This window comes from Scaptodrosophila lebanonensis, unplaced genomic scaffold (assembly GCF_003285725.1).
Source record: "Scaptodrosophila lebanonensis strain 11010-0011.00,11010-0021.00 unplaced genomic scaffold, SlebRS2 tig00000085-arrow-pilon, whole genome shotgun sequence".
In the NCBI taxonomy this organism is placed as follows: domain Eukaryota; kingdom Metazoa; phylum Arthropoda; class Insecta; order Diptera; family Drosophilidae; genus Scaptodrosophila; species Scaptodrosophila lebanonensis.
The window spans coordinates 5265103-5290142 of NW_022060564.1; the positions used below are offsets into that span (position 1 = coordinate 5265103).

At 34.2% G+C, this 25040-nt stretch overlaps 5 protein-coding genes across 5 annotated transcripts; 2 read left to right on the top strand and 3 right to left on the bottom strand.

Moving 5' to 3' along the window:
* The first annotated feature begins 463 nt into the window (after positions 1-463).
* Positions 464-3349, top strand: LOC115626363 (leucine carboxyl methyltransferase 1). Its single transcript, XM_030521714.1, has 4 exons — positions 464-915; positions 1951-2376; positions 2463-2767; positions 2840-3349. Exons 1-4 carry the CDS (start codon positions 637-639, stop codon positions 2874-2876), a joined length of 1047 nt encoding a protein of 348 aa, XP_030377574.1. The 5' UTR covers positions 464-636; the 3' UTR covers positions 2877-3349.
* A 1527-nt stretch (positions 3350-4876) lies between these two features.
* LOC115626482 lies at positions 4877-7296 on the bottom strand. Its single transcript, XM_030521869.1, has 4 exons — positions 7055-7296; positions 6609-6984; positions 5190-5364; positions 4877-5123 (listed from the first exon to the last, which is right to left on the bottom strand). Exons 1-4 carry the CDS (start codon positions 7131-7133, stop codon positions 4941-4943), a joined length of 813 nt encoding a protein of 270 aa, XP_030377729.1. The 5' UTR covers positions 7134-7296; the 3' UTR covers positions 4877-4940.
* Positions 7297-8393: 1097 nt separating this feature from the next.
* Positions 8394-9850, bottom strand: LOC115626596 (phenoloxidase-activating factor 2-like). The gene is made up of 2 exons (XM_030521979.1): positions 9044-9850; positions 8394-8462 (listed from the first exon to the last, which is right to left on the bottom strand). The coding sequence occupies exons 1-2, from the start codon at positions 9848-9850 to the stop codon at positions 8394-8396; spliced, it is 876 nt and encodes a 291-aa protein (XP_030377839.1).
* A 12532-nt stretch (positions 9851-22382) lies between these two features.
* On the bottom strand, positions 22383-22733 carry LOC115626497. Its single transcript, XM_030521883.1, has one exon. It carries the CDS (start codon positions 22731-22733, stop codon positions 22509-22511), a length of 225 nt encoding a protein of 74 aa, XP_030377743.1. The 3' UTR covers positions 22383-22508.
* A 1017-nt stretch (positions 22734-23750) lies between these two features.
* Positions 23751-24591, top strand: LOC115626597 (angiopoietin-4-like). The gene is made up of 3 exons (XM_030521981.1): positions 23751-23810; positions 23864-24330; positions 24386-24591. The coding sequence occupies exons 1-3, from the start codon at positions 23751-23753 to the stop codon at positions 24540-24542; spliced, it is 684 nt and encodes a 227-aa protein (XP_030377841.1). The 3' UTR covers positions 24543-24591.
* Positions 24592-25040: the final 449 nt, after the last annotated feature.

The following is a 25040-nucleotide window of genomic DNA, read 5'->3' on the forward strand; positions in this document are numbered from 1 at the left end:
TATCTAAGATGATGTTTTAAATCGTGTTTTGAGCTAAGTTATTTCATATTTTATTTCCAATCTGAAACAAATTCGTGCTGCGGGGCAACTCCATTAAAAATATACTTTGCCATTGTTCAATAAATTAAAAATTTTTTGCAGCTTTTTCACCAATTAGGCGTATTGTTTTATTGGCAGCTACTCGTTTTATAATATAGTGGCTTTATTAAACTGCTTCCAACACATGAGTATACTAATTTGTTTGCTCATTGCAATAATAAGTTTAAATAATTCAAACCAAATATCTTACGCATTTGAATTAATAATTTGAATTCAACCGCCTTACGAGTAGCTTATCGCTTTATTGATAAACACACATATCGATAACAGCGGCAGCATCGAAACCTGTTGGGCATTAGATTTGTTTATTTCGACGCAGTGGCAGCGCCAATTTTTTTGACAACAGCAGCAACAACAACAACAACAATAGCATCTGTGATTGCGAGAAAATTTTTTGGGAAAATTGTGCAGCGCACCACTGACTAACCACACAACGGAAAGAGTCGGAAAGCAGCAGAAACACAAATAAAATCACGCCCATTGCGAGGTCGCGTTATCGCGAATTATTCAAGAGTAACGGTGCCGTGCCATATTCCTATGGAGCCGCCGCCGCCTTGCGTGAATATGAACACAACTCAACTAAATGAGGCGGGCAACAATGCAACACAACACAAATTCCATCCGTGCGATGAGGCGGTAATAGCCACCAATGACGATGCCAGCGACTGCAAGCGCTGTGCCGTCCGCCTCGGATACTGGAAGGACGACTACATTGGCTACTTTGTGCGCAATCAGGAGCGCAAGGCGCCGGAGATAAATCGTGGCTACTTTGCGCGCGTCAAGGGCGTTGAAATGTGTGTGGAGAAGTTCCTGAAGGTCAGTGGTGGTGTGGGTGGAGTGGCATGGAGGCAGGGGGGTGGTGCAATTGCAGCCGAAGGTTGCAACGCTGCTGGCTGCAACACAATACAGGGTGTCTGCTGATAGAGCCAGGGTGTCTACTTTTTGAGCAATTGAACTGCCTTCAGGTTTTGTTTTTAGTAAAAGCTTAGCCTTACAATGTTTAAACAGGGTGGAGAGAAATCTTAAAGCAGACTTTATTATTTCTGAAGTAGATATTAAGGACTCCATAGCATAGACATTTAAGTAAACTTTCAGGAACTTTCGCTGCTTAAGATCAACTAATTGAACATAGAATAGGAGAAGCATAAATATATATTTATAGCAGACTAAAAAAGCTTAGAGCTATTAATCAGCCTTACAATGTTTAAAAAGGGTGGAGAGAAATCTTAAAGCAGACTTTATTATTTCTGAAGTAGATATTAAGGACTCCTTAGCATAGACATTTAAGTAAACTTTCAGGAATTTTCGCTGCTTAGGACCAACTAATTGGACATGGAAAAGCATAAATATATATTTACATATTTATATATTTATTTATTATTTAAATATATTTATATGCTTTTTAGCCTTATATTGTTTAAACAGATAAATCTTAATGCAGATCTTATTATTTCTAAAATATATTTAAAAAACTCCCTAGCATAGGGGTAGGATGAAAACTATACTTAAAACCAAGCCTCTAAACCAACCGTTTAAGCATAGGCTAGAAAAAGCATGAATATAGATTAACAGCAGACACCCTGCTCTATATACATACATATATAAAAAAAGATATATACATGTATGTATATGGAGACATGCGCAAGGCCGTGCCCATGTGCTTGTGTCTGTGTGTGCGTTTGTCTGCGCGTGTACATGGTTCTGGCCAACGCATGTTTAAGGTCAAGTACCAATTGTTGGCATTGAAATCCTGTTGCACAGTCGTCCGCTTCTGTTCTTCCAGCAGCTGCGCATGACCAAATCATCTCCAAAAAGCACTAATTTTTCCAATACTTTCCATTCCCATTGCAGAAAACATCCGGCAATTGTCAGATCATAAATCTGGGCTGTGGCTTCGATACGCTGTACTTTAGATTGCGCGACACCTCGCACGAGGTTAAGAACTTCATTGAGCTGGACTTTCCAACCGTGACGGCCCGCAAGTGTTATACAATCAAGCGTAATAAGGCGCTATTGGCCAAAATTCATGATGAGGATGGTGAGGTGCGTCTGAGTCCCACGGATTTGCATGGACCCAGCTATCATTTGATGGGCGTCGATTTGCGTAATTTGGACGAGGTGGACAATAAGTTGCAGCAAGCCGAGATCGATTACACACTGCCCACTATATTTTTGGCCGAGTGCGTGCTCGTGTACATTGAGGCCCAGAACTGTCGTAATCTGCTCAAGTGGATAGCACAGAAATTTCAGTCTGCCGTCTTCGTCAACTACGAGCAGGTACGGGTCGTTTATAATCTCTGAAATATAATTTATTGTGCAGCTTTTAAATGTTCATTTGTACTATATATTCACTTTTTTTACAGGTGAACATGAACGATCGCTTTGGCGAGGTGATGCTCAATAATTTGCGCAGTCGTGGCTGCAGCCTGGCCGGCGTCGAATCCTGCCTGTCGTTGGAAACGCAAACCAATCGCTTTATAGACTGCGGCTGGAGCGGCGCACGTGCCTGGGATATGGTGCAGGTCTATGAGAGTCTGTCGACGGCGGAGCGCCAACGCATCGAGCGCCTCGAGATGCTAGACGAAGGCGAATTGCTTCTGCAACTATTTCAGCACTATTGCCTGGTTGTTGCCTGGCTGGGCGTGGTCTTTAAAGATCTAGATATAACGTGCGTGCAAGTCTAAACAAAGCAATGTTAACTTCTATATCTTATTCTCTTTTGTTTTTTGTTTTTCTGCAGGGTCGAGGAGTTGATGTCTTCGCTAAACATTGACTAAAGTTTATTCAAAGTTTATTTATTGTATTGTACATTTGGCTTGATGGTCAGCAGATTGGACGATTGCACGATTGTAGCCTGGCCATCCACCACAAAACATGCAACTACTATTTGCTTCGAAGTCTTACAATAATCGTGTTAAAAAATTCAAGTGTAATTATTGTTTAAGTGTCATTCACACACGCACAGAAGAGTTTATACTACTACTACGTGTGCATAGCTTATTGCACTTTTGTAAATGCAAAGAAACGTTTACTTTACTTTCCCTAAAAAACTACCTGCGTGTATTTTTTAGTAGCTTAACAAACAAAATGAAAATGAAATTGTTAAACCTAAAAAAATGTTCCTTAAGCTTCTTTCTCTCTCTCCCCCACTATCTCTTGTTATTTGCTCGGTTTTTATTAAAATTTTACAAATTGATTTATGCATAATAATTTATCAAGCAAATTAACATTCCTATTGTTCATTTATTCATTCCCCGCTCTACGTGTAATGCACGAAAATGTATTTGAAATTCGAAAATCGAGTTTTATTAAATCATGCCAACTAACTTAAAAATTGTCGAATACTGCGAATTTCTTTGCTGAAGTACTTTAATTTGTTTAAGGACCGGATTTTCTATAAAAAATGTCCAGTTAGTGCGATTTGACAAATATTCTTAGAAGCTAGAAAAGTAAACAATTCGCTGACTGCTTTCCTGGTATTGCAAATCGAATTGAAAGCTACAATTTTCTGCTGGAATAATGTTATTTATTATGGACAATTGTTTAAAAAGTAAGTAAGTAAGGCATCTGAACGGTTATTAGCAAGTTCGGAACTAGTCGAACATATTAATTAACAAAAGAAAAGGAAGTGTTATATGCTTTTAAACAATTTTTCTATTTTCTCTGCTCTAATATAGCTTTTTATAATGATGTTGCTGGTTCAGAGAAGGATTCTAATTTCTGCTGTTCCTTTTTGTTAGGTAGCTTAAAACATTGAGCAAGTTCCTCTTGATTTTTAGAAGTCTTTATATATAAGTCGGTGCAAACCAATTCTAGAACAATGTTTTTACGTTTCATAGTTTTGAAGCTTTAAAGTGGAATAACTTGTTAGGACATCTGCATATATCTAAGCATTTATCGTGCATTTCAATATTAAGTGGAAATCGATCAGGTTTTTATAAAGATAGGACTAATTCGCATGAATACAAAATCGCATTATTACTTAGAAAATTTGTAAATAATCTTTTCTATTGAAAATTTGTACAGTATAAATTGTTTCTAGGTTTCCATTATAACAAAGTTTTGAAATACTTTATTATTGTGTTATTTCTAAGCATTAATTTAGAATCATACTTAAATCGTATTAAATGTATAGTGATAGATTTTTATTAGATGTGTGGAACGTTACGTTTTTATTTAACAAATTTATTTGCGTTTATTTAAGAAGAGATCCTTATATCTCTGGAACAAGTGGGCTTTTTAATAGCTTTCCGACTAGTCCTTTTAATACCTAATATTAAAGTAACTAATAGGATGTGACTTCATCAGCATTAACAATCAATGATCTCTCTATTCAATCCTTTACCAATCATTTATTTAAAAGAAAAATGTTTCTTATTCTGTTTTTTTTTTATGTTCTTTGTTGATCAGTTTATTTTTGACTTCAATTACTAGTAATAATTAATTATTATAAAACCATTATCATTTTTGTGCTTCATTAAATTTGTAGAATCTTGCCGCTTGTTTTTAAAATAAGTGCGCATGCGCGATAACAATGATATCGATTATTTTGCTGTCTTGAGTGCACATAGCAGCGAGCAATTGCAAGTGCGGAAGCGTTGCTGCCAACTCGTTACAATAAGAAACCGTTGAAAACAAGACAGAATTAAATTTGCGAAAATGCATAATTAATTTAATTTACACGAACTCACAACTCTTTGATGTTTATTTAAGCAGCAATAACTTTTCGTAATTTGTTTTGCCCTACAATACATATAGTACCGGAAATTTTGGACCATTTTAAAATTAAAATATTTGTTTTATTGGAGTGGAGAGCTTACTAGTTTATTTTATAACAATATTTATACTATACGTTTCTTATAGTGTTGCAGTTTTTCCAGATAATCAGCACTTTGACTCAAGTGATTAAATATCAAATTTGTATCCAGCACATTATCTGCTGGCCCACCATATTCGGCGGGCAAACTCTCATAGCCAACCATCTCGCGTAGTTTGCTCAAATGTTTGCCATCGTGTGTGAAAATCTGGACAAAGAGCGAAAAAAAGATGAACTAGATAATGTTTTGATGGCCAGAACAGCCATAGCTTACGCGTTCTTTGAATTCCTTGTTCATGAAAGGCAAAAACAGCGACGAGGTCACATGCATTAGGAATCCACGTTGTATTATATGCACAATGCGCTGTGTGAAGGGCAGAACCCCATTTTTGTCGTTCACTACCTTCATGAATTGGGGGGAGAATTGGCGCAAAAAATTGCGCGTGGTGCTGTGGAAATAAAAAACAAACTTAATGGTTAAATTGGAATGATTTAATTAAATGAAGATATAATTTTTTATTGGCGTTGGTAGCATTTATTATAAATCAGCAATTATTGTTAAAAAATGGCTAGAAAATGTTTATTGCTATAAAAAAGGCGAGAAAATGGCCTAAAAACCCGGATTAAATAGCTGGAAAGTGGCTAAAAACACCGCTAAGAATGGCTACGAAATTGTACGGCATCAAAATTGTTAGAAAAACCCGCTATAAATAACTAGAAAACCAGCCAAAAATGTGTAGAAAAATCTCTAGAAAATTGGTAGAAAAACCGCTAAAATGTGAAGAAAACTCTCTAGAAAATTGGTAGAAAACCCGCTAAAATGTGTAGAATACGCTAGACAGTAAAACTTGGCTACAAAATGACTAAAAACGCAGCTTAAAATGGGCAGAAAATCCAATAGAAAAAAGCTGAAAAGGTTGTTAAAAAATTATAGAAAACTCACAAAAAATTGATAAAAAATGAGGTAGAAACCCCACTAAAAACAAGGATTAATGGCAAAAAACATTTAAATGTAGCTAAAAAATTTATAGAAAGACCGCTAAAAAATATATAGAAAATTCGCCGTTACAAAAAAATGTTGCCGATGAAGCTTTTAAGAGCCTCACATAGGAAGTTCACTTTGAAAACAACTTTTTGGATCTTTTCTAGAGAAAGTTGTAGAACAAAATAACGAGTAAAATAAAACGAGTAAATAAAAATTCACCGTTACAGAAAAGGTTGCCGATTAAGAGCCTCACATAGGAAGTTCGCTTTACTATATACAACCTTTTGTATATATAAATATATATTTTTTTAGAGAAAATTGTAAAACAAAATAATGAGTAAAATAATTAAATAAAAATTCACCGTTACAGAAAAGGTTGCCTATCATTTTATGAGTCTTACATAGGAAGTACCCTTTGTATACAACTTTTTGGATCTCTTTTAGGGGAAATTGTAGAACAAAATAAGGAGAAAAACATTTAAATAAAAATTTAAGTCATTTTAAGTCTTATATCTTATTTTATTAAGATAAGAAAAGTATACAAGCATTATTTATTTAAAAAAATTGATTCTCAGTTTAATAATATAATATTCATTACTCAGTCCATCAAAAGAACTTAATTTGGAAATGTTGTGCAACCTAAATTTGATTTTCCTTCCAATATATGGAACCCCTAATAGAGTCCGCGAACCTTGTATTCTTACTCACCCTTGTAGATCACAAATGACTGTGATGCCATTTTGCTGGACACGCGGTAACATCAGGAGCGATTCAAATATTAGATCGTCCATTTCGATTAATCCCTGCAAGTAGTCTGGAAATTGTTGGAAGGCATCCACGGTCTTGAATATGACGAGGACGCGTCCGTTTTTATCCGTACGTGGCATCACAAAGCGACAATGGGTGGCATAGAATAGCTTCCGATAATACTCAATGGGATGCTGGGCCATCCATGTGGGATGTTTGTGCTTGAAATCATAGTAGGCGTGTATAGCCTGATATGCTTTAACCGAATCCCAATGCGTGTAGTGTAGAAATTTGGTTAGGAATGTGTCATCGGTGCCGACGTCTAGCTCACTGGATTCTGTGGGGAATTCAAGGCCAATTCGGAACTATAGAACTACAGAACACGCAATTCAGATATAGATCCTTACTCTGAACCAGCTGACGCAATTGCTCGATTTTGAACAGTTGCTCCTTTGTGTATTCTACACGAGAGCGCAGGAAAAGCATCCTACTATTATTTGGCCGTAACTTCTATTCGCTTTATATTTTGTGAACTTATTATTATTTTTTTTATTGTTGTGTGTGTGCGTGTGTGATTGATTTCTGGGCTTCAGTTACACTTGAATTGAATTTTGAAAGGTCCAAATAAAATTTAGTAACACATGAATTTTTTTGAAATTATTTGACAACAAAACTATTTGATTTTACATTGAAACCACACAAAACATTTGTTTAATTTTTTTCAATTCTAAACATTGAGAGAGAATTTCGGAACAAACCGCACACGAAGCGCACTCAGTGAGCACTGACCAGGTCGAGAGTTATTGAAATGCGTTGTCCATATATTTTTTGAATATAATAATCATTTTATAAGTCGTACGCTTTGATATTTTTAATGGCTCACTTAACGTGTTTGTCTATTTTAATTGCGCGGCTTGTATGGGCCATTGCTATTGTTTTGATTTTTTCTGGCTATTGTTATTCGATTGTGCCTTATATGGCATAATGTTCTGATTGGAAGCAGACTTCTGAGTAGCATGTGTTTAGGTTTGTGATGCCCTGTACCTGGTAAAAAGGGTATAAAAGGCTTGTGCAACGGTAGAAGCGAGCTTCTCCGACCCTACAAAGTATATATATATTCATAATCAGCATGACGAGCCGCATCGCTCTAGCCATGCCCACGTCTGTCTGGATGAACCCCTGGATTTTTTAAAGGGCTGCATCTACATTTATCAAACTTGGTATGTGAACTCTGCTTAAGTTCAGACATCACGAGTTTATTTTATTTCTCTTGATTTTTCCCCCTCCTGGCTCGCTGCAGATTTTTGACAATACTACCCTACAAGCTACGTAGACCAAAATAAATATACAAATAGTTTTCTTTAAAACTTCTTCCAAATCGGTTGATTTTACAAAAAATTATTAACGAAACAAGTTCACTCCAAACAGGAAGAGGTTCGCCATTTCTTTTCTTCTTCTTTTTGCTTCTGCGACGGAAATATGTTTGGCTGAAGGATAATTTAATGTCAAGGCCAAAAATATCGGTAAGTTTACTAATGATTTGTTATAAAGTACGAGTTTGGGATTATTGTCAGGTTTTGGACTAGCGATGAAGGTCTTACAAAGGTTTACTAAGAAACAAGATTTAATATTATTTATTATTATTATTTTGTTTAATTTAAATTAAACTTATATTATACAAACTTATATTAACAATTTATCTAGGGGCTTGACTTTATTTTATCTAGCTCTATTTATAGAAATCTCTCACCAATGTCGATCAGATGTGATTTCCTTAACCTCCTTCTCGCTAACGATCTCCCTTTTTGCGTGATTCTTTACGAAATATTATCATTTTCAAAATATTGATCTGCTATTACTTGTAGAATTTGTTCAGTATCGGCCAGAACTTTGAAAAGCTATCAAACAGAATGTACCATTTCACTAAAGGCCAGTTGGAAAAAGCAGCTATAATGGTTTTAAATAACAAAAAAAAAAAACTACTAGCTTTTATATTATTGAAATACCCATAACGGAAATATAACTTCAATCTTGCCTCCATAGTTTTCAAGCATCCACATTCCTATTAAATATTTGATTAAATATTAAAACCCTTAGACCTTTGCAATAAAAAAGTTGATACCAGCATCATTCCCCAATAATGGAAAATAGCAATAATAATTGCTAAAGCTTAAAGCTTTAAAATATACAAAGTATATAAAAGATCAAAAATTTTAGTTAAGAATTACAACGCCAGAGACAGATTTGTTTTAAAAAGTTCTGAAACTAAAATTAAAGCCATTTTCATAATTTGCATTTGCAATTAACAATATGTTAAGTGTATAATTAAATAAATGTCTGCAGATAAGTGTCACAATTTAAGGAAAAGTATAGTATTTAAAATGTACGTTGTTTACATTCAGTTTCCAGGCAATCCAAAGTCTGAGCTTGGTCACACTGACAAAAACCTCTGGCGTATTCTCCTTGTTACAGCCCAAATTCCAGGAGTCGATGCCAGCTATATAGTAACGATTTGGCGAATTTTTAATGGGACACATAAGGGCTGTACCAGCATTGCCTACGCAAGCATTTACATATTTCTCCCCACCCCCCGCACAAATAAAATGATGGTGTAGTTCGAAATACTCGCTCGTCCTCTTGCGCAGCGTATTCTGACAATCCGTGTGCGGAATTACAGACAATTTCTCTTTCTGCAGCATAGCTGGCGAATTGGTATTATCCGCAAAAAATGCACCTTTCTGCCATCCGGCCGCATAGCAGTTTTCAAAATCGAATCGAACTTGTGTGTCTGGCAAACATATGGGATTAATGTGTACATCGAGTCTGAAATGATTTTGTAAGAGAAGCAAGGCTATATTATAGAAAGGGGCGGATACGCTATAGCTTTCGTGAATTATAATTTCCTTGACCAAAATTGTCTGATTTGGATACGCTTCAGTTGTCCTTTGGGGATCCCATTCCCCAGCAATGACCCGCAGATCTTCAGCTGCCTTCCCTCTCAAGGAATGGGCTGCAGTTAAAACCACATTGGGCGCTATTAGGGTTCCGCCATAGATTTTTTCAGTCCGCCTTGCATAATCCAAAATGGCCACTACCCAGGGAAACTCGCCAATACTGGTTGTGGCTTCGCTTTCCCCATTGGGCATATCCAGTGTAACGCCATAGGGATTATGATAGCCGCAACCGTTGGGCTTTGTCGGCATATCTGCCTTTTCGAGCTGAAATAGATCTAGCTTGAATTAAGAAACGCTTGAAATATGGACTATCTATTTATTGTAAGCATAACTGAACAATAGGAAAATAAAATTTAGACCGCATATTCCATATTTTCATCATTATTTTATCATTATTTTGTATACACATAGGTATTCATTTGACACGTAAGCACCTGCACTTTTTTAAGTTCCATAGGGAAACTTCGCTCTGAAGAATTCAAAATAAAAATGTCATAATACTTAATAATTTAAAAGGTATTCATTTGTGATTTCAGATTGTTGTCTGGTCTCTGGAGAACGGTCACTGTTTACTGATTGTTAACAGCATTGTCTACAACTACTAAATGTTTTCACTTCTTTAAGGTTAATAAATAAATAAAAAATAAAATAAAATAAATAATCGTCAATCACAAATTATAGCATTTAAGAGATAAAATCAGTAATGATTTATCACTAGCTACTAATCGAAATTCCCCTAATGAACACAAGAACAAAACTTAATTTTAGCTCATTTCGAGACCAAATCATTTTGGTGACTTTATTTCACAGTATCGGAATTGAGGCTGAGAATTCAGGACAGTGCGTAAGTACCAGCCAGTGTTACTTATCAACAAATTATATTTAGAATGGGTATTTAGATTCGTCTTGTCTTTCTAATCACATACTATACGTAGTTATATCATGCAATCATTAAAAAAGCCACACATATGTACTTACCCTATCGGCCTCTTTGCAGCATAGTTCTCGAGCTGGACATGTGTGTGGTCTCCTAAAGTCCTCCATTGTAACGTTTCGACATTTTCGCCAATGCGTGCAGATTTGTGACGAGGCGCAAGCAAGAATTGTGTCGGTTGTGTTGGAGATAGTTTGGGTTTGGGAAATTGTTGGAATTGATGCTAAATCAGTATTTTCCTCAATCTCCAATTCTTTTTGAAAAAGACTTAGCAACTGTTTTTTTTGGGATTCGTTTGCATTGGGAAAAATTGTTCCTAGTTGTTTTATATCTTTTGCAGAAATTTCAGGTTCATTACCACTTTCTGCTGCGTTAGTACGTATTTCAGAAAAAAGCTGTTGCAGATCTGTTAATTGTTGTTCGCTTGGATTGGAAAAAATGATTGAAAGTCTTTCTTCTAGTTGATCTGGATTTTGATAATCATTGAAGTCACTTTCATCCTCATTTTCTTTCATAATACTTTCAAATATTTGGTTATTATTTGATCGTTTTGATGATATTTCGTTTGCTCCCAGAATGCAGGCAAGAAGAAGAAAGCCCATACTAGGTGTATATAATCGCAGCATTTTAATGTTGGCCGAACTGCTCGTATGATATAAAACAAAAGGTGCACAATTAGTATATAATACTAGTAATAAGAAATAAAGCAATTTAACATGTGAAAATTGTGCATTAAATAAAATGCAATCCTTGCTACTCCCCATACTACGTATAGCAGTCGCGAGAGTTGATTTACAGTTAAGATTTTTTATACTTTTCTCTTCCTTTTGCATTCTTAAAGAGAGCAGCTGCAGAGCAAGGCTTAGTTTTGTTCGACCTATGGAGCGCGTCGCGTTGTCGGTCTTTGTAGTTGCCGAAAACTAATAGCAAACGTTTAGCTGATACTTGAAATAATAGTAAAATGATGTACAAAAATAATAAAATGTGCATAATATGTGTTAAATAATGCGTAACCGCCGCGCGATTTATGTGCTGTCTAGAAATATACATACATACATATGTATGTATGTATGTGCGTGTGATTGCAAATCAATTGTGCAGTGCCAAATTTTTTTGTTTTGTTTTTTTAAGTGTTTGAAAATGTGTTTTAAATAATTAAAGGGTCCAATTTTAAAATCAATCAATCAAAATCAATATGTTTATTTGTGTGTAAGTGTAAGTATTCACTGGTTTTTATTTGTTATTTTTTAATTACGCAGTAAAATTGCGTGCATTAACATACATACTTACGCGTATGTGTGTAAAACAGTTATACATACACGAACTGTTGGCTTAGCTGTTAGCGCATGTTTTCTCTTTCTTTCACATCGTCATAGTTGGGCTTGATATAAGCAGACAAAGCGACGCCACAACAAAGCAGAAAGAGAGGAACAAGATAGGGAAGAAGAAAACTAAATGTACGGTAGGCTTTGTTTGCCATATGTTTTGTAGCTCCTTTTCCTAACATTCGTGAGTCGAGCCGTTTGCATGACGTAGTACGAACAAGTTGGAGCGTGGGTGGTCGAACGCCCCAACTTGTCGCAAAGGAGCCAGAGAGCGCATTTAGATCAAGCGGTAGAAGCAAGAGAGCGTAAGTTCTCTTAAAAATGTATAAGTAAAGAAGCAAGCGTGGCACACACAATGCAAGTCGAAACAATTCCTTTTGTCTGGTTTTTGTCACACACACAAATAAAGTAATTAAATTAAAAATAATTTATCTGAAAACATAGATATTTTGATTATGATATTCTGTGGGAGTCAGATCAAGGGACCTAGACTTTGGCATTCTACATATTCTTGTTTCTTTACAAGTTCAAACCTAAAAATATCAATATTAACATTTAATTCCGTCTCTACCAGACATTCGCCGTTTATAGACATTTCGTCTGTGCAGTATCAGGGCACTTATGCTCATGATTGACGTGCCATGTCTGTTATAGCACTAACACTACAAGAATGTTTATACATACATATGTATGTATATTATATATTTAGGTAATTTCTTTTATTTGTTTGTTCTCGATTGCAAATCAATCTTAACGATTTTCTTTTTGACGTTCCATAAGAAGTGACCCTTTCAAATAAAATTCCGCTAGACTAGAGACATAAATGTATTTCTGTACGAGCTTATACTTATTGTCAAAGTACCTTTCACCTTTCCGCAACGATTAATATTGACACATTAACAATTCTAAATAAATATATATATGAAGACCCGTCGATAACAGGCGGGACTAGACGCGAGGTTCACACGCGAAACTCAAGAATTCAACTGAAACAAAAGCGGTCTTATTTTATTTTAACATATAAGTATATATAGAAGTGAGTATATAAGTGTTCATTATCAGTTTATGTATATACATAGTAGAGAAAGTTTTTAATATAAATGTATATTGTTTCGCATAAGTTGTATTTATGTTTTGCCAAAAGTTCTAGTTTTTATTTGAAATATATTAAAGATATGTGCACCTAATTCTGTTTTTACACGGTCTTTTTTAACTTGATTTTGATTTAAATGTTGTATATGGTTACACGACTTTATTCAATTTAGCACGATTCTCACAATGATTGCTCTTTTATACACATAAATAAACACATTTTATTAGAGAGCCTTTTACTGATCTACACAAAACAATCTTATCAGCTTCAATTTTATAAATAAAACCGTAGAGAAATAAACATTTCTATTTTAAGGTAGGTCAGCGACATATCTTTATTGAATCTTGATGAGTTTTATATTGTTGTCTCTACTCTAAAGGGTCGCAGAATTGTTAACCATTGTGACGATGTGATGGAGTTGAATCAAAAGTGTATTGAGTTTAGTTGCAGGGGTATAAATACATATTTATATAATTATTGGCAAAAAGGACAAGCAATAAAGCTTTTCTTTGGGTAAAAAAGTGTGCTAGTTTTTTTTTTTTTAAATATAATAAAATCCAACTAATAAAACGATTATTGAATATTACTTTCAAGTGGCAGAAACGTTTTGCGATTTTGGAAGAAAAAACTGAAGAGCTAGGCATAGGAATTGCTTACACTTGATGACGATGGGGTTGATGTGTGTTGATCTGGTATAAGGAGTGGAATCATGTTTCATGTCAATTGTCTTTTCGGTTTTCCAATACAATTTGTTTATATAAATACTAGTTACATATAAAGTTCGTCAGCGTTCTTTATGGTTTACATTGTTTTCTCCTAGCTAGCAGCATTAACAATCTAGTTTTCGTCTCTGAAGGTCTAATATTAAAACAGCCTCAATATAACATATATGGACTGTTGTAGCTTTTTATTGTGTTCGTAAAGATTCTTCTTGTATTTTTATGAGCTTTATATCTAACGTTTGATGTTTTGTTTTCCTGTTTGGTATGATTTTTGCAATCTGTTTTTTAAATTGTCATTTTCTGATATCATTCCATAAAATCTAGACAGAAACTGAATTTCTAATAAAAGTAAATGGGATTCAAGTTAGATAGAAGTCGTTGTAGCTAGTTTCCTTTAAAAAAATTAAAAAATGAGCTTTAATGTTAAACAACTTTGTACTGTGAGCGAAGGCCAATGACTTGCTTTTGCTGATTTAACATCAATAGTTATATTTGCTGCCACATCTCCGCATCACATTTATTATATCTTTACATTATTCTTCAGTTGCAAAAAAAAAGAGTTGATAGAACGATTTAAACGCAAAACACAACCAAAACAAAACAAACCATTTCAAAACACACTCTGCCGTTTTATCAGAGATTCAATTATGATGCCAGCTACTTATGTATGAATTGTTGCAATTGTAACATTTTACATAGTTTTTATAATACATGTTCAATTAATAATGTGAAGAAGCACTTGCTTTTCAAGTATAGTATATATTATAAAAAAACTATGTACTTGTATTTAAAAATGCGCTTCATCATCTGTTAGTGCAGCTGCTTGAATTCGTAATAAAATATAGTAAGTAGTACTCGTATGTTGTTGGTTCTTATGCTTGAAGTGCACAATTTCTTGGGCGCACCAGACGCCCCACAATCAGAAAGAGCTGAAAACAAAAACGCGAAAAGAAATTATAAGTAATTGAAGAAACTGTCAGCAGCAAATGATTGTACGTGACTTAATAAGCCGTGTTGTTCGCCATACGTTCATATTTTGTAATAATGGCTCCAACGTGTTGCTCTTCTGTTCGTTCGTTCGTTCGTTTGTTTGTTTGTGTTTTGACAAGTTTCTTTTCTTTTCGTTTTCTATTTTATTTTCTAACTATTATTACTTATAACAGTTAGTTTAAGTATGTTTTTGTCCAAACGTTTTGGCGCTTTTTCCCCACCAAGCCACGTTTTAATTAGTAGGTTTTTGCTCAGCCTGTTTCTCAATATTCCCTAACTGTTAGATTCTCAATGCTATTCGCGTTGCCCTATTTTTGGTAAACACATTTGGGGGGCCACGCTTGTGAGTCGAAGAGCATTGCCCATGGTCGTGACTGTCATGCAAATGTTGAAATTAGCATTGAATTCATAGTATTTATGTGTGTGTTATTATTTGTTATGCAATATAATTTAAAAAAAAAACTACTAAATTGTATGAATTATTTGAAAAATATTTATTTAAAAGGCACGAGTGTATTTATATGAGATCCAATGTTTCTAAGTTAAAAGAGCGGCTCCATGTAGTGGCGAAAGCAACAGCACTCTGCACAAAAATAAAAAACTATTAAAATTTATTGCAACATACTTTCAGAATAAAGTTTAATTAAAGTTATTTTGAGATTTACTTGAAGCTTAGAATTAGTTGAGGACCATTTATGAAAATATAATCTGCCATTCCTTACACAAATCCTCACAATTAGGCCCTAAAAAGAATTACCATCTGTCGTAAGTAGTGTACTGCCTCCAAGATCTGGGCTCAAATCAAAAAAACCCCATTTTATCTGAGCATTTCCCAGCTCTCGACCCCATCTACCTCTCTTCTTAGTCTCTCAACACAACGTAAATATACTTTTAAAGATTCTTTAGGCAGAAAATTTAATAAAAAACTTAAATATTAACTTATCCATTATATTATCTCTAGTTTTAATTAATCTTTAATCTTCTTTTGGAACACATTAGCAAAACTATAGATAAAGTTAATAAAACTTTCTATCTATTCTGAAAACGCTTATAAATCGTAGATCCAAACTATCTATACAAAGCAAGATAGTTTTGCATACATCAATATTTCTACCTAAAATTTTGTATATTTCTAAGGTATGGAAGATATGTTTAAGAAACCATTCATTAATGAAATATTACATATAATTTTTAATAGACCGTTTAAATATCTAAGGAAACGACTGCACGAGGAATATTAAAACGATCGTTGATTTTATTTCTTGCGCAAGCAATTTAATTTAATTTTTTTTAAATCGTATATCATTCTATGCTATGCTTTCTTTTCTCAAATTTAATATATAATAATATATTTTAATTCTAATTATACATTTGAAAATCTGTTCATATTTTAATTTCAGATGAAAAGATATTGTTCTATGCTCTGAATTGTTATACAAAGTTAGTTTTAGCCAACTAAAGCACAATAAATTAATAGATAAATAAAAAATCTACTTTAAATAAATTTGATTCATACAGAAATAATTATGATTTAAAGATCAGACAAAGATGAGCAAGCACAGCGATCCAACAATGGCAAATGACCATTAATTTGCATAACCACTTATGCGTTGAATATTCGTTCATTCAAAATGCAACATAAATAATTAATTTGCTATCCGGCATCAATACAAACATATGCCCCGAGCACAATTACACTGTCAACTGCAATTGAATATGGGAAATAAGTTTTTGTTGCGCAGGCAACCAAAAAATAATTACTCGCCAGCTAGTGCGAAATTTCATTAATAACACATATTATTATTATGAAAAACTTTGATTTTGATTTGAGTTTCGCACCAATTTGTTTGGCTATAATAAATTGCATGCATTTCAATAATTTACAATCCTAACATTTTACAGGTGGGTGGACGCATAACGCCCATTGGCCGATTTCAAACCGCAAAGCTACGTACATAGCTGCTTGATATTTAGCATTTGTGTAATTTAAATTGCAACAACTAAAATAAATGCGGTAAAATGTTGCATAATAATAATATCGCACACATTTCTATTTTTCGTAATTCTACTACATGGTGGAAAAAAACAAAATGAAAACAACAACACCTATGAATATTGTATTTAATTATAATGCTAAAATAATAAACATTGGTTTTTGTGGTTGACGCGGTAGTAGCTGCCTGTTTGTCAAATGATTAAATTGCGGTTAGTTGCCGATTTTAACGAATATAGTTCGTGTTGAGAGAGTGGAGAGTAACGAATACAAGCTGAGGAGGCTAATTAGGATGTTAGCTGACAGGATGCTTTTTTGTTAACCATCATAATTCACAGTGACAGCATTGGTCACAAAAAAGGAAGTTTGTGTAAGTATGATGAGATGAATGCTTTCTGTTAGTCTGTTTCTACAGTCTTAAAGCTATCGCGTAGTAGCTCCTTTTTGAAGCACATAGAGAGTATGTTTAGACCAACATTATTCGATCAGTATATCATATAGTAGCTGTTATAGAAACTTTATGATTTTAAAATTTTGTTTACTACAACAAATATCATAAGAAACTGGATTATTGAATATTGGTGAACTAATTGAAAATAATATCAAAAATATGAAACAAAATCGTAAATAAAAATAAACGAATCATTTTTGGTTCCAACTTTAAGTAAATATCTTAGATTATTTCTAAACTTAGTGATAAATGTATGTACCTGTAAGCCTTGGCAAGCAGCGAGACAAGAGATAGTTCAAGCACCAATAATGTGATTTATTCAATTTCATTTCCTAAGAGATAAGCTAGCCTACGATAATAACGTGACGATACATCCTTAAGGACGATATATAACGATGTAAGCCGAACAAATGTCCGTTAAAGAACTTCTGACAAATAAAAAGACGACGATTAAGATCAGTTTGTTCTACTAAGAAAGTTTTTAAACAATGACGAATGCAATCTCGATCAAATGTGCTATTGTTTATATACTACTGTCTACTCCAAAAAAAGAGTTTATTTATTTATGTTCTGGTCTATTGTATTTACGATGCACTATAGACGTGAAAATGGCGGATATCACCAACAAAGATATATGCAGGGCATGCAAATATTAATTAATTAAGTTATTTAATTAGCTAACAAACTAATCTTTGGCTATTGGTGGTCTTCAAATTATAAAATGTTGGTTTCTTTAATGGTAATTTTCTGGGTCCGTTTGCAAAACTTGGGAAGGGAAACTGAATTGTTGCCAGAATAATTAAATTTGCTATTAAATACAATATAATGCAACACAAAATAATAAATCTATGTATAAAGATGACTGAAATTAAATATATTTAATTAATTGTTTTATGTTCATATTCTTAGTTCTTTTATACATAAATCAGCACGTATTGTATTTTATTTTTAAAATATTGTACTATTTGTAGAATACTGTGATATGAGAGAGCTTAGCAAATCAATTCCAGTTTCGTATCTCCCTGCATTGTTACATATTTTCTTGTACTGTCCTTTTTTTCTCGAGTGCTCCACTCGCCCCAAAAGCAACCAATCACAAAAGCTTCCACAAAAATTGCATCAAATTTGATGCCCCAGCATCGGCCACATCGTTTATAGCAACAAATCACATTGACACCCACAATTTGCAAAAACAAATAGTTTGTTGTTTTTGTTTATTGTTGTGGGGCAACGCATTCCGTACAACAAAAATGCAATAACCAAGATTCAACCACACACACACACACAAACACATATCGAAACTAATATAAGCGAGTGTGTATGTTGACCAGAGGGCAGAGCAGCAGCAAAAACAAATTACAACTGTTGTAAAGTGTCATTTTTCAAAGTGCTGTGGTGATGGAAGGGGGGGGGGGGGGGGGGGGGGGTGAAAAAAATCGAAGAAAAACGAGGGAAAACGCAATGTAGAAATAATCATAATGGCAGCGCATATTTGAGACGAAATCTTGCGTGGAAATGTGGCAAAAACAAAAACGGGCAATGGCAGCTTTTATACAAACAACAAAAAACAAACAGAGCAAAAAAAACGATGAAGGAAAAAAGAAAAATGTGCGCATATTTCGCGAAATGAAAAAGGAAAAGAAATCGCCCTCAATGCTGAGCGCAAAGAAAACTAAACCAAATTCCAATTTGTTAGGAATTTGCTCAATTTGTGTTTTGCTTTGTTCGCCGTCGAAACTGGAGGCCGATGTGTGTGTGTGCTCCACTTTGCGTATACACATACTTGTACAAACATACATAGACCGGATGTTAAACAATTCGCATTGCAGCCTTCCAGCTGACCATTAAAGATGTCTAACAGCCGGCGTGTTAAATGTGTGCGATTTGTATCAAAAAAGGAAAAAAAAAACACACAATGAAGCATACTTAACAGCCACAAAAACCCCAAAAGAAACAGCTGTCCAAAATGGCTGCAGAAATGTCACGACTCTGCGCACATTACATCACAGGCGGCCCCCAGAAGTAGGCAACACAAAGACTCCTATGATGATGCATGCAACAGCAGCGACTTGAGATGGGTGCGTGACAAAGTGAAGGCAGGCTAACGTTTATACGATAAATACTTTCTAGCGCCAATACGCCAACTGTTTTGTATTATAGACGTACTAATATATTTATATTGTACTAGCTACTTATAAAGTGAAATAATAAAAAAATGTAAATGGAACATCAAATTCATTTATTTAAACAAAAAAATATTTTATTAATTGCTATATGTTTTAAAAATCCAAATCATTTGGATAAACAATATTTTTTGTCTTTCCATTTTGAGCATGAAGCCGTTTTGAGCCGTTTATTTAGGCTGGCGGTACCGACTCTGGAATAGGCAACATAAAGTTGGCCAAGTGGAAAACATGATTCCTCCAAATGTACACCACAATTCCCATCGGAAAAAGTTTCAATTTGACAGCAAAATCCCAATCCGCCATTTATTGAATTCATTTGTTACAAAAAAGTTGATAAATAAAGAACCGCTCGACCGATTTTGTGCAAACTTCACATAAACCATCTACTAAATAGTCCGAACAAAGCCTAAACATTTGGTTTGGATAGCTGAGCCCGTTCTTGAGTTATAAAATTACAACGAAAAGTGGCATTGATTTTTATATATATAGATTTATTATATTTCGGGTATCAGACAATAAAAATATACCTTACAAGTTAGTTGTTTTTCGCCTTTGTTGTAGAAATACTTTTAGGTTTGAATTGTGTGTATTTCTTAAAAATACTATTAGGTTTATTTAGGTGAAATCGGTGAGCCACCATTGGCATTCCCACATAGACCAGCTAGTAAAGTGTTGTCTTATGTTAATATTTATAACTATAATAAATATTGATCTAAGATAAGGTAAGCGATACAGAGTAATTTTTGCGGTTAGAGTCATGTTTCCTATCTTAGGGTAAAAAACATTTATGAAAAAATTTTATGAAAGCATTAAAAATGTGTGTTGCTATGAAATGAATAAATATGTATAGCTATAATAAATATTGATCCAAGATCAAAACAAAGCTCTTCTAAGCTTAGATGTTTTTCTAAAATAAATTATTTTTGTAAAAAAAAAACAAAATATCCAGTGGAAATAGAAGAAGATTAGTAAGAAGGAGTCTGAAGAGGTCACACCCCGCTGATCTTGCCAATAGATTTATATAAAGTATAAATAATTAAATAAGACTAAACTCCTACAAGTAGTTTAAGCTGTATTTGTATTTTTCTATAAGTTTAATTTAAGTTGTTGTAAATAACAACAGTAGAATTAAAGTTTTACATTTATAAAAAAAAGGTCAAATCTTGATACTGTCTTCTTCAAGTGATAGAATCGAAAAAAAGCAAATATAGTTTAACAGTATGTTCAAAGTCTGACTTCAGTCACGTCATCCGTCCATTTCTAGCAGCAACACCCCTAATGACATTTGTATGCTGGCGGCTACCTCTGGCACATTTCCCTACAAGAGTCGAGAGCCGAGAGCCCAGACATGTAAAAAGGAGCCGAAGGCAAAGTTTTCTGTGTGCACTTATTGCATTTTCGTTGGCGTTTTTCTTCACAGTCTTTCGCCCCATCGTAAACACTGCAGCTTGCAAATTTCTGTTGTTGGCAGCCATGTTGGTCCCCGTGCAGACTGCAAATGTCATAAAACATGAATTGTGTGCCATTCGCTTGTTGGCAATTTTGAAAGTTTAAGTGGTTTTCCAGCTGCCCACTTGGAACCTGTAAATGACATTTAACAAAAGTTTTTCTTTCCTTTTTCTCTTTTTTTTTTGTTTTTTTTTTTTTGCTATTTTCCTTGACATTCTTTGATTTGCAATTGGCATTTGTTGGCCAATAAGCATTTAGAATTTATGTTCAGCATGCGATAAGCCACATTGGCAGCCATTAAGATTTGTTGTTGTGCCAATGTTGCCAAGTTTATGCAGAATATGGTTGCCAAACATTATGACATATACGACTATATGTATATAGAGAGATTATGGTCATGTTTGAAAGCATTTTGAAAGCAATTATTTGCACTGTTTTTCTTATTCATGAAAAGGACAGGAGCTTCTAATGCCCGTAAAGATTATTTCTACAGTATCTAAGATCTAAGATATATGCCCTTCACTGTGGCATGAAACAAAACATTATTTCTCTTCAATCATGTGCCACGAACTAAGACCATACTTATATATACGTATATAAGCTTCATTTAAAAAGTTTTTTTTACTTCTCTTGCATTTGCCACCTATTGAAATATTTAGTTGGCCCCGAGGGCTTCAACATCATCATATACTTACTATATAGCAACAAAATAATCAATAAACAAGATTTTGAAACAAAAAATCTACATCTACATTATAGATGTTGCAAGCTTAAGCTTTAAAAACAATATATGTAAATGGATTTTTAATAATTTCAAGCGTCGACTATGTTCGCAACAGCGGCTTCCAAACATCTGTACACTATAGATTTTTAAAGATACGTTCAACTTTTTCATTGATTTATTTAAAGTAGATTTCATGTCAAAATTCTTGGAACCAAAAATTATGACTGGAATGAAGTTTGATGCTGCGAGGAGTGTTATTGGATCAGAAATGGATAGGTAGTTTGTTTGGAAAATATGGTTTCGCTTCACGCTGAAGGGAAAATGTTCAATTTAAATATTCTTATGCATATACACATCTCTTCTTCAGATTAAACTGAAATAAGCACAGGAGTATACGGAGTATATAATAAAATAAAATACGAAAAGTATAAACGAATAATGGCTGGAATTAGTTAAAGTCTCCAACTTTGCTATATTAAGCAGATATATATACAACTTTTTTGGCATTTCAAATGCCACACTCTCTCAGTTTGCTTTTTCATTCAGCATTTCCTCTTACTCTGCAATATAGGGTTTGTGCCTGTTCCTGTGCCTGTGTACAAGTATGTGTGTGATTGTTCTTGTTATGGATTTTGTAAATCTGTTGGCGCTTGTGTGTCAGAGTTTTAATTGAATTTTGAGTGCCGCATTTAGGGATTTGTTATTTTTAATAGAACGTGCGCACAATATAGGCTCACCAAACGATAAAATGTGCAGCAGCCACAAAATTGTTGCTGCCTCAAGCCAAACAATAAGGAATTGTGTTTGCAGATAACTAAAAATAAATTGTAAAATGTAATTTTTGTAAAATCTTTGGCTTTTAAGAAAAATTATAGAGTAGCATTTAACGGCATATAAATTTGTGCATTGATGTCTAAGATTCTTAGAAAAATGTTTATATCAAAATATTCGAAAAAGTTTACAAAGTTTTTGTTTACGCAGCAAAGAAAACGGTTACCATTCCCTTCTTATTTTTATTGCAAAATGGGTTGAATCAGGGCTTAAAAGAATAGCTCGATTGTCAGGATCACTATTTCTTTAACACCAAACAACACCGACACTATGCCATCCACACAATAGACGCCCATATGATATGCTCCCATTAGCAAGGGTATCCAGCTGAGGAGAACTGTTAGGATTTCAATTTGTTGACGCCAGGACAATGTCGTAACATCAATACCAGCATCTTTGCAAATTTTGTGAAAGTTCTTATTGGACAATTTCATGATAAATGGTTTATTTTAAAACATTGAAATTTATGACAATTGTGGAAAAGCTTCAGTATATGACTTCATTCTATTCAACTACTTTTTCGTGGTAACAATTGAAGAGTGTTTTTAAGCAACTAATTGGTTTCAGTTTATTTTGTTAAGGAGCAACAAAGGGTTCGAAATCACAAAAGATTGGCTTAAAGGCTTAGCTTAAATAGGTGGTTATTTATATTTGATGTTGGCGCTAAATATTATCGGGCTCGGAAGGTCGTTAGGGGTAGCTTAAGGAGCCAGTATGCTGTATGAGCTGCTGCGAGGGATTCAAGTTTCTTATGGGGTCTGCAGAAGTCCTAATGGGCTGTGACGATTCCTTGATGATTTCAGATTTTTTTTGCAGGTTTTGGGTTTTTGCTACTTTCATAAAAGGTAGTGCAATTTGTTCATGATTATTATGATGGGAGGCAAAGTATGTAAGGGTTCTATATCTTTTCTTTGAATTCCACTACTGAGAAGAAATTCTGAGCTCTAATTAAGGCGTTTTCGTAGAATATTCTATTCTAATATTGTCTTTAACCTTTCTTCCGCTCATTGTATTTTATCTAAAACTTGATTTTCTTCTGCAGTTTTAGGCATTTCATTTGAAGGCATTAATAGACGTTATTGTACAGTTTTTTCTCTGGCTTTCATATCTTTTAAGTTGAGATTATAATGTTATATTATGTTATATCATAATTTTTTTTATTTTAATATATATAAAATGTTAAAATATATATTAATTATTGTAATCGACAGAACTATTGTTGATATACTAAATAAATAAATAAATTTACTTTGCTGACTATCGGGCCAAATGGTAAGCGAAGAATGTATAGAACAGCTCATCTAAATCATTTAATTATTGTCCGTATATTAATACTGTGATTAATGCAGCATTACATTGAATTAGTCATCGTTAATTAAGAAGCAAAACGGCAAATAAAATGCATTCTACAAATCGATGTGTAACAAGTCTCTAGCCATAGCTTCAGTAGTATGCTTAACTTGCACTTTCTGCTATTCACTTTCCATTTGGTGTTCTCCGTTAATGCAACGGTGAAAGGAACAATTCAAATACTGGGATACCATTTAATAAAATATCATTGCAGCCAAATTACTGCGAGAAATTGGACGCAAATACAGATGTTATAACGCTGCCCCACACAAATCAACATATAACCGTCGCCTGCTCGAGGGGTTGGATTGTGCTGCAGAGGCGAATTAATGGATTTGTGAATTTTCAGCGTAATTGGGACGATTACAAGTGGGGCTTCGGTGAATTGTACGGGGACTATTGGCTAGGCCTGGAGAAGGCTCATCGTTTGACCTCATCGCGACAATTTCATCTCAAAATAGAAATAGAGAACTGGAAGGGTAAGAAGGGTGAAGCCTACTATCCAGTTATTGTCATTGGCTCTGAAAATGAAAAATACCGAATAACCCAGTTGGGTGTTGCCCGATTATATGGCATAAGTAGTGACAACTTTGGACAACACGCGCATACAGAATTTCAGGTGGACACCCCCTGCGCTAAGATGCTATTTGCTGGCTGGTGGTGGCGCAATTGCTATTCGACGTAAGTTCAGGAAGTTATCGATGGCATAGCGCCTTACGATTTGCATGCTTTACAGAAATCTGAACAGTCTTTATGCATTTGGTGATGACCGCTTGAGGCCGTGTCCAAAGTGCATTAATTGGTTAGGATTTTATTCTGAGGTGCCCCTAAAGTATGTGCAAATGACAATACAAGTTGCTGATGCAGACGCAGGTCGGAGAAGTAAACATTGAATATTACATAAATAAATGTTAACCAAGAAATTATGCATACTAACAGTTATGGATGTGTAGATCGATTCGTTTGGTCCAGTTGCTAGAATATGAAAGCCTTTGATGATGGATTTGTTTCATTCTAGAGTTATGTTTTTCTATAAAAACGATGGCAGCACTTCCTTGGTACTCAAAGAAAAAGTCGCCTAATGTTTATGTTCTGTCGCTTGGAAGACTCTGCCTTAAGCTGTCTTTCCTATTCTATATGAAAGCACTTCAAAGTATTTGCCAATTATTGATCATGAAAATGCTGTTGTAATACTATAATCATACGAAAGCGGTATCTTTTAGCTACACAGATGAAACGGTTATATAATCAATTGAGTGTAACAAAACTGACATTATTTTATTATATGCTCCGATTCACAGAGCCCGGACTGTGAAAACGAAAGCCAAAAAGTAGATTTCCTTATCAAAATAAAGATGGTTGACTAAAGCGGAGTTAGTCGAAGGCTTAAA

Excerpts from the sequence above, each read along its gene's own strand:
- LOC115626497 (XM_030521883.1), bottom strand. The coding sequence starts at position 22,733 with ATGAAATTGTCCAATAAGAACTTTCACAAAATTTGCAAAGATGCTGGT.
- LOC115626596 (XM_030521979.1), bottom strand. The coding sequence starts at position 9,850 with ATGCCGACAAAGCCCAACGGTTGCGGCTATCATAATCCCTATGGCGTT. Across the intron at positions 8,463-9,043 it reads GGATTGCCTGGAAACTGAAT|AATCACGCAAAAAGGGAGAT; the intron begins GTAAACAACGTA and ends TATTTCGTAAAG.
- LOC115626597 (XM_030521981.1), top strand. The coding sequence starts at position 23,751 with ATGCTTAACTTGCACTTTCTGCTATTCACTTTCCATTTGGTGTTCTCC. Across the intron at positions 23,811-23,863 it reads TGTTCTCCGTTAATGCAACG|CCAAATTACTGCGAGAAATT; the intron begins GTGAAAGGAACA and ends ATATCATTGCAG. Across the intron at positions 24,331-24,385 it reads TGGCGCAATTGCTATTCGAC|AAATCTGAACAGTCTTTATG; the intron begins GTAAGTTCAGGA and ends CATGCTTTACAG.
- LOC115626363 (XM_030521714.1), top strand. The coding sequence starts at position 637 with ATGGAGCCGCCGCCGCCTTGCGTGAATATGAACACAACTCAACTAAAT. Across the intron at positions 916-1,950 it reads GTGTGGAGAAGTTCCTGAAG|AAAACATCCGGCAATTGTCA; the intron begins GTCAGTGGTGGT and ends TTCCCATTGCAG. Across the intron at positions 2,768-2,839 it reads TTTAAAGATCTAGATATAAC|GGTCGAGGAGTTGATGTCTT; the intron begins GTGCGTGCAAGT and ends GTTTTTCTGCAG.
- LOC115626482 (XM_030521869.1), bottom strand. The coding sequence starts at position 7,133 with ATGCTTTTCCTGCGCTCTCGTGTAGAATACACAAAGGAGCAACTGTTC. Across the intron at positions 6,985-7,054 it reads ATTGCGTCAGCTGGTTCAGA|AATCCAGTGAGCTAGACGTC; the intron begins GTAAGGATCTAT and ends AATTCCCCACAG. Across the intron at positions 5,365-6,608 it reads GTCATTTGTGATCTACAAGG|CACCACGCGCAATTTTTTGC; the intron begins GTGAGTAAGAAT and ends TTATTTCCACAG.